Source organism: Mobula birostris, chromosome 9, assembly GCF_030028105.1.
Source record: "Mobula birostris isolate sMobBir1 chromosome 9, sMobBir1.hap1, whole genome shotgun sequence".
Taxonomy (NCBI): Eukaryota; Metazoa; Chordata; class Chondrichthyes; order Myliobatiformes; family Myliobatidae; genus Mobula; species Mobula birostris.
The window spans coordinates 36,434,164-36,446,459 of NC_092378.1; the positions used below are offsets into that span (position 1 = coordinate 36,434,164).

General features: G+C 41.4%; 1 protein-coding gene across 1 annotated transcript in view; it reads left to right on the plus strand.

Moving 5' to 3' along the window:
* The first annotated feature begins 862 nt into the window (after positions 1-862).
* kiaa0930 overlaps positions 863-12,296 on the plus strand; it is a 101,073-nt gene continuing 89,639 nt past the window's right edge. The window contains exon 1 of the mRNA XM_072267825.1: positions 863-1,214. Coding sequence (XP_072123926.1) covers positions 1,082-1,214 — 133 coding nt within the window. The 5' untranslated portion in view covers positions 863-1,081. The remainder of the gene's footprint in view (positions 1,215-12,296) is intronic.

Here is a 12,296-nt window from a genome sequence, read left to right on the forward strand (position 1 = left end):
CGATTTGTGGAAAGTTAAAATCACCTCCTATAACCACCTTATGTTTCTTGCAACAGTCTGTGATCTCTCCACAAATTTGTTCCTCTAAATCTTGCGACTGCTGGGTGGTCTCTACTATAGCCCCGTTAACGAGGTCATACTTTTCGTGTTCCTCAATTCCATTCATAAAGCCTCACTAGACGAGTTACCTCGTCTGTCCTGATTGAGCACTGCCGGGACATTTTCCCTGACTAGTAACGCTATCCTCATGCCAAATCGATAGGGCTTTTCTTCATGCATGTAAAATGTAAATAAATATGGAAATTAATCTGGTAAAGAGATTACCCAGATAATTGTAAACATCTCATATATATCAGCGGTCTGCGGGTAAATATAGGGCGTCGGAGTTGAACTTCACTTTGGAAAATCTAACTGACGCAAACTAGCTCATTGCGAACCTGATATGAAAGACACACGTGTGCATGGATGTATTCATATCAGCTTATACACGAGTTGCAGCTACCGCCTGTCACGTTCAGTATTTTAACGAGCGGTTCGTGGAGAACTGGCGGTCGCTTGGCGCCTTCCTGATCTGCTGAGTTGGAGGGAGTCCCGTCCTCCACAGACCTCAGCAGCCTGTGGGCGATGTCCACAGGTGCACATTCGGGGGAACACTGAACCATACGCGGACAGTGCAAATAAAATAATCATTACTCCAATAGTATCAATTTTCGCAAGTTGGTGTTTAAGTCTCCTTCGGGATTGTGAAGGCGACCGCTGTTAGGGGTCATGTCTGGGGGCACTTAGGATGTCTGCTGCTTTCAATTGGCTGCATGAAGCAGGAAGTAGAATTGTTACCACCTCCTTCCATGGTTCAGCTGATCTTGGAGACGGAAGTGAGTTGTGTTCGGCTGTCTCAGGGCTAAGCCGGTCAGTTGTACTTTGGATTTCGCCCTTTGCAAAAACGGGAATCATGTGCGAGTGAGGAAAGGTGTTACTTTCGCATCGCCTCAGCGGCGAGTGAGGGAAGAGCGGGCGTCAGGGAATAAGGCGGACTGGAGTAAGTGATTCCTGCAATGAGAAGAGTGTCAGAGGGTCAGGGATGGCATCCATTCAACAGACCCGAACGGGAGAAGAAGGAGACGACGGCGAGGACGGTTCTCTGCACAAAATGCTGACAGCAATAGAGGAGGAGAGGATCAGAGCGAGCCTCAGACAGGAGATGAGCGTGCTGGGTAAGTGAAAGCGACCACTCGTCTCGCCTTGAACTGTCAGTGCTGGATATTGCCAGGGATAACGATCTCCGCCATGGCTCCTTACTTTATTCATATAGGCTGAAGATCTGTCATTCTGGGAAAAAAAATCACTAGGACTATTCGTATTGTTCCAGAGAAAAACGATGCACTTTGTCAAAGTTGGTCTTGTCGTATTCAGTACCCTGAAACCCAGCAGTTCACTTCACCTTCACTCAAACCACCTTAAAAATCTACTGTGTGATTGGCTGGAATCTGAATCTGAAACACCACATCTCTGTTCTTGATAGCCTGCTGAGGGGCACTATACTAAAACCCAATGGGGTTTGAATGGACTTTGTGATAATGGCAGGGCGTTTTGCAGGCTGTTGGAATGAATGCCATCACGATTGCTGCGTTGCCCCCGTTTTACTTGAACTAAATGTGTTTGAGCATGACACTTCGTTATTAGTGGCTAACCATATGCCTCCGTTATCAGGCTGCATCGGTAGAGCATGCCGTCCAGAGATATAGCGGGCTTTAACGCAAATATGTGGGTGTGGGTTGTGTCAGTATGTATAATCTTGTCTGGGCAGCGCAGAGGCATCAACTCGCTGTTGGTGTTCAAATGCAACTAAATGGTGAAGGTTAATCCATTGTTTCCAGACAGTGTACTGACCCCAGCAATCGTTGTACATTTTGCGTTAAAGGATTTCATTATTGATCTGACTTACTACTTAACTGTGGGATGAGTCTGCTGACAGCTGTATTATTTTTAAATTGGTACTTGGGATAAAGAGATTTTTGTAAGGTGGGTTATAAAAGTAATTTTTTGGAAATGAGAGTAATGAAGAATCATCTCCGTCTCCTCGTTTATTAATTCAATTACCTTGTCTTGTGTGTAATGCTCGGGGTGAGGTAACCTGCAATTTGAAAGCAAGCCGCAGGTGTCCAGTGAGCATGCGCCGAGTCGCAGCGGCTCCTGGGAGCTGCAGTCACGGGAACCGAGTTTGCAGCAAGTTTGACGGGAAATGGAACCACGAAGAACTACATGTCCCACCGTGCACGAGCGAGGGAGTGCGCTCATTGTCGGCCAGCCTCAGTGAAAAGGATGATGTCATTGTTATCAGAACCACCTTGACCCTCCCAATGGACACATGGCAGGACTGCCCAATACAACCAGTAATCTCATGGGTACCTGTTGAAAATTCTTATGCTCTGCAGTCAGCGGCATTTAATCATATATATATCTTCATGAATTAACTTCTGGATGTTTTTTAAACAGAAATCAGTGCAACTTACAATAATAAAACCTCCAGTTTTTGTTGCTCCTTGAATGTAGCAAGAGTCAAGATGCTTCACAGATATATTACCAAATAATATGCCATTTACCCCCCCCCCAATAAGCTATTGATATAAAGTCTAGAAGCTTGGTGGAGAGATATATTGAGATAGGAACATTTTAACAGTAATACAGGTGGAGAATTGAACACTGGAAAACCAGAGCAATAGAGCAAACCAGCTGAAGACACAATACTGAAGTGAGTAAAATTAGAGATGCTCAAACATATATTTAAAGTTATTGGTCTGGAAGAGCTTAGATGGGAGGTGTTTTTAAAAAAAAACAAGCTGAGAATTTTAAAATGGTGTGAACTAACTTGGAGCCAAAATATGTTAATACTTGGGAGATATGTTACAAAAACACAGCAAAGTTTTAGGTGTCCATTTTATGGACAGAAGAGCTGGAGTACACTTAAAATGGCCTGGAAGTCACAATATTGTGTATGACAATAAATGAAAAAGCAAAGTAAAGCAACTCTGATGAGGTGGCATAGGAGAGTTTGACTGCAGCTCTGCTCATCTTGGGTGGAATGTTACACTGAATTTGTAAACATTCTGTTTTGGTTCAGGCAATTGGCAAAATGCAGAAGATACTTACTGGCCAGGAAATTGCCTTGTGGTGGGGCTGAACACGATTGATATGATCTTCTCAATGGTTTAGGGCCCATCCAGTACTAGAAATAGGACAATTTGCAATTTGAGACAATGGAAAAGTCAAAATGGGTATTGTCAGCATGCAGGTGAGAAAGAATGCTATGCTTTTGATAAGTAGATAGGAAGTGGGAGCTGGGATGAATCTTTGACAGACCCAAGTACCTGAATTAGAAGAAGAGCCATTGAAATCTAGTTCACAGACTGCCTTCAGTGAATAAGTAAAAATGGAACCAGTGTGGTATAGTCCCATCCAGCTGGCTATAGAGAGACATTTGAAGGGAATACTGTATTATAGTCAATCATATGAAAAGCTGTGCAGTGACAAAGAAAGATGAAGAGGAATGGATTATATTTATCTCAATACCATTGAATGTCATTCGTGGATCAAAGGTGGTGATGAAATGGCTTATAGGAAGGAGATTGAACATCTGATTGAATGGCACCGTAACAATGACCTCTCACTCAACCAAAGAGCTGACTGCTGATGACAGGAGGAAGAAGTTGGAGGTCCATGAGCCAGTCTTCATTAGGGGATCAGAAGTGGAGAGGGTCTGTAGCTTTAAATTCCCTAGTGTTAACATATCAGAGGATCCATCTTGGAACGAAGCACATAAGTCTCGTCATAAAGATTGTACAACTGTGCCTCTACTTTCCTAGAGGTTTGCGTGGATTTGGCATGTCACCAAAAACTTTGACAAACTACTATAGATGCATAGTGGAGAGTATCCTATCTAATTGCATCACATGGAAAAAGCCCAGAAACAAAAAAATACTAAAAGTGGCGGAGACAGCCCAGTCCATTGCAGTCAAAAGCCTTCCCACCACTGGGTACATTTACATGGAATGCTGCCACAAGAAAGCAGCGTTAGTCATCATTCACCCCCACTATGACCTGCAGACTCACTTTCACGGGCTCGTATTCTCAGTGTTAATTTAATTGCAGTTTGCCTTCTTTTACACATTGACTGCTTGTCTGTCTTTGTATAGTTTTTCACAAATTCTATCTTTTCCTGTAAATGCCTGCAAGCATATGGTATTGTATACATAGATTTACTTAGAATTTTGAGCTTTGGTGGGATGAAAACCTGTCTGGGAAATCCTCGAAGGCTGGCTATTAGAAGTATGTACATGTAGAGGTGCTTATCAAGTAAATTGACTATAATGTGACATAATATTGCAAAACCTTTGTTTTAATTTGCTCACTGCACATCAGTTATCTCTATTTACTGATTTGTTCACCACCTGTGAACAATCATTGCACTGGGAGATGTGTTGGGTGGTGGTGCCTTTGGTTATGTAGAAACTTCTCGTGTGCTCGGACACAGCAGCTTCTACAGGGTCAGCTAAAGGTGTTATTGCCTTTTTAAAGTTTTTTTTAACAATCGAAAGACCCTGCTGGATACTGTGAACTTAAAGTCCTTCAGGCCTACCCCAAAAGCGAGTTGGACTCAGCACGTAAAGGAGGTGTGCGGTATAACAGCAAGTGACTGCTTTAGTCGCTTTTCTTGTGATTGCAAGACTCTGTTGGACATTGTTGGCGTGGGGTGCTGTAAGTCCACTTCATTGGTTTATTGGTGAAGGGTGGGGAGCTGTGCGGCCTCAGTTGTTGTGGGGACTAGGCCTCAAGCTGCAGTGTTGCCTGTTTTCAGCTGCCCGGAGGGGAGCATCAGGGTGACGTGCTGCACCGGAGTGCCAAAGGCAGTGGGACATAGCATCCCGGTTGGAGTTGGTGCTGTCCCTCAAGTGTTTGCTTTACAGAAAGCCAGCTGTTTTGTGTTTGACTGCAGATTGTTGCAACATTTGTGGACTCAGGGACTTGGACTCTGTAGATTTTGTGTGATTTGCTATCTTATATGTGTTTGCTACCTTAGATAGCTATATGTGCCTTGTGCTGTGTATGTCTGGTGGCACTGCATTTTACACTTTGGTCCTGGGAATACTGCTGTTTCTTTGGCTGTATTCATGGGTATTCATTTATGGTTGAGTGACAATTAAACTTGAACTAGAATTTTTAAAGCTGTGCCAAAACCTGGCAGTACTACACTAGTATCAGTAAAAACAAGTATCATAGTAACTTAACAGGTTGATGTTAGCCTATAGTAAATGGTTAACTGTTGAGTGCTTGAGTGACTAAGCAAGCTACCTGCAGGTTGAGGGCTGCTGTAACTTGGAGTAGGAAGGGGAATTTTTTTATGTAAAAATTTCTTTCCTAGGCAACATTTTTGTAATTTCCACCATGGCTCAGTTGAAAGGAATGTTCAAAGTCAGTTTTGGCTTACCAAACTTATTACAAGTGAAATTGTCAGTGGATGTTCTTCGCCCTTCAGCTTGCCTGCTGATTGGTCATCTATTTCTCACATACATCATCTGTTCACAGCCTAATGGTCACTGTCAACCAACAGCTTCAAGCATATGATTAGGAGCAGGAAGCCTCTTGCTTTTAAATGAAGAGTACCGTATCTGAAAATGTAACTGTCTCTCTGTCCACAGAAGCTGCCTGACCTTCTGAATGTTTCCAGCACTTTGTTTTTATTTCAAATATCTGGCATCTGCTATGTTTCAATTTTCACAATCTATAACTTTCAGTGCGTCACGTAACCTATGAGTAATCTACCATCATCCATCTCATTATTTGTTGAGGTTGGTTAACCCTGGATAAAGAAAAATGTCGCAACGAGTTCTTTCCTCAATTGTTTTCCACATTTATTCATTCAACTATTAGGGGAGGGTTTGCGCTGGCTGTCCTTTACTGCTTTGGTGTTAAAGATACCAAGAAACTAGAAAGATATGTACTCGTTATAATACAATGAAATGTGATGGTGTCATCAAATCATGTTATCATGAAAAATCAGTACTTTATCTAGAAATCCTCACTAAAAGGAACGTACCAGATGACATTGATGTGATAATCATCTGTTCCATTCAGCATCTAATCATTATTGTGAGTAATTGATCTCACTGGCATTCAAGTCTTCTGACCTATCTGTCTGTTTCAATGCATACTTGGAAACAAATAAGGCTGTTACGAACATTGGGCAACATTTTAAACTTTAAAAAAATTCTTTCCACTGCTTTACTCCCATCACTGTGTAGGTCGGCACAGCTCAAACGTCATCTATAAATTTCTGATGATACAACCATTGCTGGCAGAATCTCAAATGGTGATGAGAGGGCGTACAGGGGCGAGGTATACCAGCTAGATGAGTGGTGCCTCAGCAACAACCCTGCACTCAACATCACTAAGTCTGAAGAGCTGATCGTGGACTTTAGAAAGGGTAAGGTGAGGGATGCACACCAGTCCTCCTAGAAGGATCAGTAGTGGAGAGAGTGAGCAATATCATGTTCTTGGCTGTTAATATCTCTGAGGACCTAACATGGTCGCAGCATATTGCAGACATCCCACCCTGCAAAGACTCATTTCAGGGAGGTATCACCACCATTTCAGGGAGGTAGCACCCCCACCTCCCCCGCAACACCATATAACCCCCCACCCCGCCCATCGACCTCCAAGGGTGTATGTAATACTTTGTTTAGTGATTTTGTCTAATCTGTAAACCAAGTTGGGTATATGCAGCAAATGTGACATTAAAATATGTACTTATATTATATCATCATGTTTATTCTATTACAACTTTAAGCAAGTCTACAGGGAGTTTGGCTTCATCACGTAGGACATCAATAGCGTAGCTCCTTAACAGCTAGCCAGCTAGTTTAAATAACGTTATCTATGCTGTAATGACACCTGTTAAACTCACCTCAACATGTCTTTTACATTTTAACCCACCATGGGCAATAGAAAAGTCACTGTTGCAAACAGTGCAGCGAGCAACACTGTCATTATTTTTGAGGTTGACTGTAAAGCCCGCCCACAGAGAAAACTGATAGGTCTACCTAGCAGGGGTCCCCAACATTTTTTGCACCGCAGACCGGTTTAATATTGACAATATTCTTGCGGACCAGCCGACCTGGGGGGGGGGGGCGGGTGTTAATCACGACTGGAATATAGGTGATAAATCAATAGCATCATATCATTTTAAGTAATGTTTGGATATTAAACACACAGCCATATTTTCCCCGTATGAACATATAAAATCATTGCAACACACCAATATCGCTGAATCAGTGGGAGCCCTGGGCTTCTTTTCCTGCAACAAGACGGTCCTATCGAGGGGTGATGGGAGACAGCGATACTCGAACGGGCTTCCTTATGTCCAGTCTATTCTGCAATTTAGTTTTCGTTGCATTCATTGCAGAAAACTCCGCTTCGCAGCGATATGATGTTGGAAATGGAAGCAACATTTTCAGTGCTTTCGTGGCTATCTCAGGATATTTAGCCTTGACTTTGATCCAGAATGCCAGCAGAGATGTTATGTCAAACAAACTTCTCAGCCTGCCATCATTTACAAGCTCGAGGAGTTGATCTCCTTCCCGCGCTGACACGGATGACGCGCGGGTAATGACCTCGCGTGCGTTCAAATTCAACAGTGCATGACAGGGAATGAGGAAAGGTGCAGCTGGACTCATATCGTTTTATATCGCCAAATCATATTGTTTCCTCACGGCCTGGTGGTTGGGGACCACTCTTAGCACGAAGAGAGACCAATCAGGATGCTCACATCCCTCTCCCTCTCAAAAAAATCTATTTCCGGGATATTGTATATAATTTCCGGGCATCAGGGAGCCACTATCGATATGCAGGAGACTCCCGGATCTTCCGGGAGAGGTGGGATGTCTGATATTGATGCAGCTCTAAAGAAGGCAAGGCAGAGTCTATATTTCATTAGGAGTTTGTGGAGATTTAGTATCTCACCTAAAACACTCTCAAATTTCTACAGATTTACCCTAGAGAGCATTCTAACCTGCTACATCACAGTCTAGTACGGGTGCTACTGAACAAGATCGATGTAAGCTGCGGAGCGTTGTGATATTGGTTAGCTCCATCCTGGGCAGTGGCCTCCATAGTGTCCAAGACATCAGCAAGGAGCGGTGCCTTAGAAAGGCAGCGTCCCCACCAGCCAGGACACCATGCCCTCTTCTCATTGTTGATCAACAGGAAGGAGGTACAGAAGCCTGAAGGCACACACTCAGCGATTCAGGAACAGTTTCTTTCCCTTTGCTGTCCGATTTCTGAATGAACATGGACCCAGGAACACTATCTCAGTACTTTTTAATTTCTGCTTTTTTGCACCACTTATTTAACTATTTAATATGTATACTGCAATTCGCAGCTTTTTTTCTTTATGGACATGTACTGCATTTTGCTGTTGCTGCAGTTAACAAATTTCATGACATATGCCAGTGATATTAAACCTAATTCTGATTCTTCCCATAATTTGGATTTTAAAATTATTTTACTCTCTGGTTTCTCTGTTGGTTTTTAAAAGAGTTGGTTAATGAATGAATCTCAATCAAATGTGAGAGATTTGATAAAATAACAAGTCCTGTTTAATAGCAGTTAAGCTACATTTTTAATACCAGTTAATCTACATTTTAATAGATCCAAGTCTCCAGATAAATTATGTTATTAATAGATTATGATGATCTCAGTGGAATCAAATCATTTTAATGTAGACAGTTCTGTTTTTGCTCTTCATAAGGTCTTCATAACAATTATGATATCTTTGTCTTGTGTGCTTAGTGAATAACTTGGGGGTGAAGTAGGACATGAGAATGATAAATGCCCTACTTTTGATGAGGTTAAAAAGTTTGTAAACAGGTGTCCTGAGCTCTCAACTCATAGGACCCTTGTTCTTTTCCACTGTCAAAGACTTCTATTTTTCAGTCGCATGAATTTGTATTTAAACAGTAATTCAGTCTACCCACCATTTCGATGTGCACTCCGAAATTAGGAAAACTATTGTGAATACTAGGTGAGATTTATTTGCCATAATATGGTCATTTTTAAGGTTTTGCAATTACATGGTTGAGATATGAATTTTAAAGTTGCTTAATGAGTTTATTCTCAATCAAAGGAGAGATTTTAGGTCAATTTCTATTTTGGTTTGTTCATTGATTAGGCTCTGTTTTACTGAGAGGGAAAGGATTAGAACATTGAGGCTTCATAGAAGTGAAGATTAAAAATGTGGCACTTCAGTAATAATGAAAACTGCCAAAGGAATTGTCTAGACCACTTACTCGCTCAACTTGTTCTACACTTCACATGGAGTAGCCTTAACATTGTTTAATCACCTTTGATACATATCCCTTGACGTCCCCTTTTAATAGCAAAATACTGTCACTTTGTCCTGTTAATTTTAATTGAACCAAGATGTGCTGAGTTTCTTGGGAGTAAGTTCTAGATTTCTTCTATCTTGTGCTTTTTACTTTTTGAAATCTTGACTGTGATATTGGGAGACTGGAAATCTGTATGAAGGTTCCAGCTTGCTCCACATCTGGGGCATTAACTGTATGCATCTATGTATTTCTGTGTGTGTGTGTGTGTGTGTGTGTGTGTTGTTGGCAAGGCCAGCATTCATTGCTCATGGGATACGTGGTGGGAAGACAGCTGGTGAACCACTGCAACCCTTATGGTGAAGCTACTTTCACCATGCTGTTTGGAAGCATTTTTAGGATTTCAGCATCTATTAAAGAATAATGATGTGTTCAGTCACAGAATAATGAAATAAATGAGACAATTTATTCAATTTATTGCTCTAAAGTTAACCTATGATTCAACTGATGTTTCTTGTTAACTGAGGTTTGCCTTAAAATATCCACAAATATTTATGTTATCCAAGCTGTTGTACCACCTGTCTTTTACCCCATTGTCTGCTTGTTTCATGCATATAATGCATTTTTCATTGGCAGCATTTTTGATTGGTCTGGATTATTTTTTGGCATTTGTTACAATAGGTAGTGTTTTAGGGAAGTATCCTAGAGGTTTATTGGGAGTAAGCCAAAGGAAAATGGCAACATGGCAAGACAAAAGGAAGATCTGTAAAGAATATGCCGTACAAAGAAAGACACATCCTTGTGACTTACAAGGAACAAAATGGGGGCAAAGGGATGGAAGTCCCGAGAATGTACATTTAATCATCAAGAATGAACATTGATTCTTGGCCAAAATTATTAAATTCCTTGGAGGAATATAAAAGTTAGGGGTAATATACTAGATACAATTTTTGTTGTAATTCCAAATACATTTGGCCAGTTGCCAGATAGCAGATTCTCGACTGTCAGAACATTTTGAGTCAGAAGGACAAGCATGAAGCGTAATCCTCTGTATCCTTTAGTTCATTCAAGAAATTGACTGAAAGATACACATGGATCACCAAAGACAGAAGGTCAGTTAAAACATACCGTACATTTTTTTGATGGACAAGGCAAACCCAGCACAGGTCACAGGCTATTTGCTAGTGAGAGGGAAGTGATAAGTTACACTGTAGTGTATAATGCCTTGGCTGGACCATCACTGCTACATTGTTTTGAAACAGGAGCACAAAACTGATACTAGAGCTATGAAATTATGCATTCCAGCATCTCTTCTGATGTTTTTTTTGTATTGAGAAAGGTGATAGGATGTTGGCCTGACAATACACAAAAAATATTGGAGGAACTCAGCAGGCCAGGCAGAATCTATGGAAAAGAGTAAACTGTCGACATTTTGGGCCCAGACCCTTCATCAGAATTGGGGGGAGAAAAGATGAGAGGTTAGAGCAAGGTGGTGGGGGTGGGGGGAGGGGAGAAAGGTGATTGGCGAGACTGGGAGAGGAGGGGGTGAAGTAAAGAGCTGGGAAGTTGATAGGTGAAAGAGATAAGGGCTGGAGAAGGGGGAATCTGATAGGACTTGGGGACCTGGTAGTTGCTTTCTGGGGTATAAGTTTTGATAAGGATTCATAGAGTTGTTTTCACCTGCAGCTGAAAGCAAATGGGGGGGGCCATAAAGTGACATTGTCTAGTAAATCATTTCGGGAATATTATACCCTGAGAGTGATAAGAACTTGAAACTGATTGCAAATAGCAAAGAATTATTCCAAGGAAAACTCACTATGCCCACAAGGGAGAAAAGAATGACTAGATGAAATGGAGGCATGTAGGGAGTATAAGTCTGACATAGACCTGTTGGGATTAATTCCTATTACAAAATATGCTTCATAGCATAATCAGTTTTTAATTTTAGTTCCTCTGTGTTTGGACAGTGAATTATTTCTTTATCTGAATGTGCTGATATTTTTGCCTACACTTTCCTCTTCAGCTTCCACTGCTGCACCAGGTATCCTCTCCAGACCATGGTAATAGTTGTAAGGTCACACTTGATCAACTGTTTGGAATTTAGTATAATTTATTGCCGTTTAATAAGTATGCAAAGCTGCTTGGGCAGAAGATGCTCTTGCATCCAAGGCTGAAGTTGATACCTTGCCTCCTAGGTTCTGGGGAAAAAAATTGCTTATGCAGTTTAAAACACTGCTCTGACTGATGCAACATCAGTTCCTTTAATAATGCAGAATTTCAGTGGCTTAATTCATTTTCAGATTTTTATAAATATGTTATAACATCATTTTGAAGTTAAGCTGATATTTACAAAAGAAATAAATAATTCTGAAAGTTGACACATCTATTTGAGATGTAATGCACAGAGACCCAAATTGGGTTTGTGCTCGAAAATGAATGCAAAAATTGTGGAGTTAGTCATATAGCACAAAACTGGGCCCTTTAACCCATCAAGCCTGTACCAACAGTTGAGCAGCACTTCATCCATTGCCTACTGTACCTTGGCAATTCAGAGTCAGAGTTATTGTCACTGATTTGTGACGTGAAATTCTTCGTGCTGCAGTACAGTGCAAAGACAAGATTATTATAAATTACAAAAATTGTACAAAAAAAAAATAAGGTCGTGTTCATGGACCATTCAGAAATCCGATGCTGGAGGGGACGAAGCTGTTTCTGAATCGTTGAATATATTGTTCAGAGTCTGTACCACTTTCCCATTGGTAGTAACGAGAAGTGGGCATGTCCTGGATAGAGGGGGTCCTTAGTGATGGATGCTGCTTTCTTGAGGCTCTGCTTCTTGAAGATGTCCTCAATCGTGGGGAAGGTTGTGCCTGTGATAGAGCTGGTTGAACTATCTGCATCCTCGTGTGATCCTGTGCA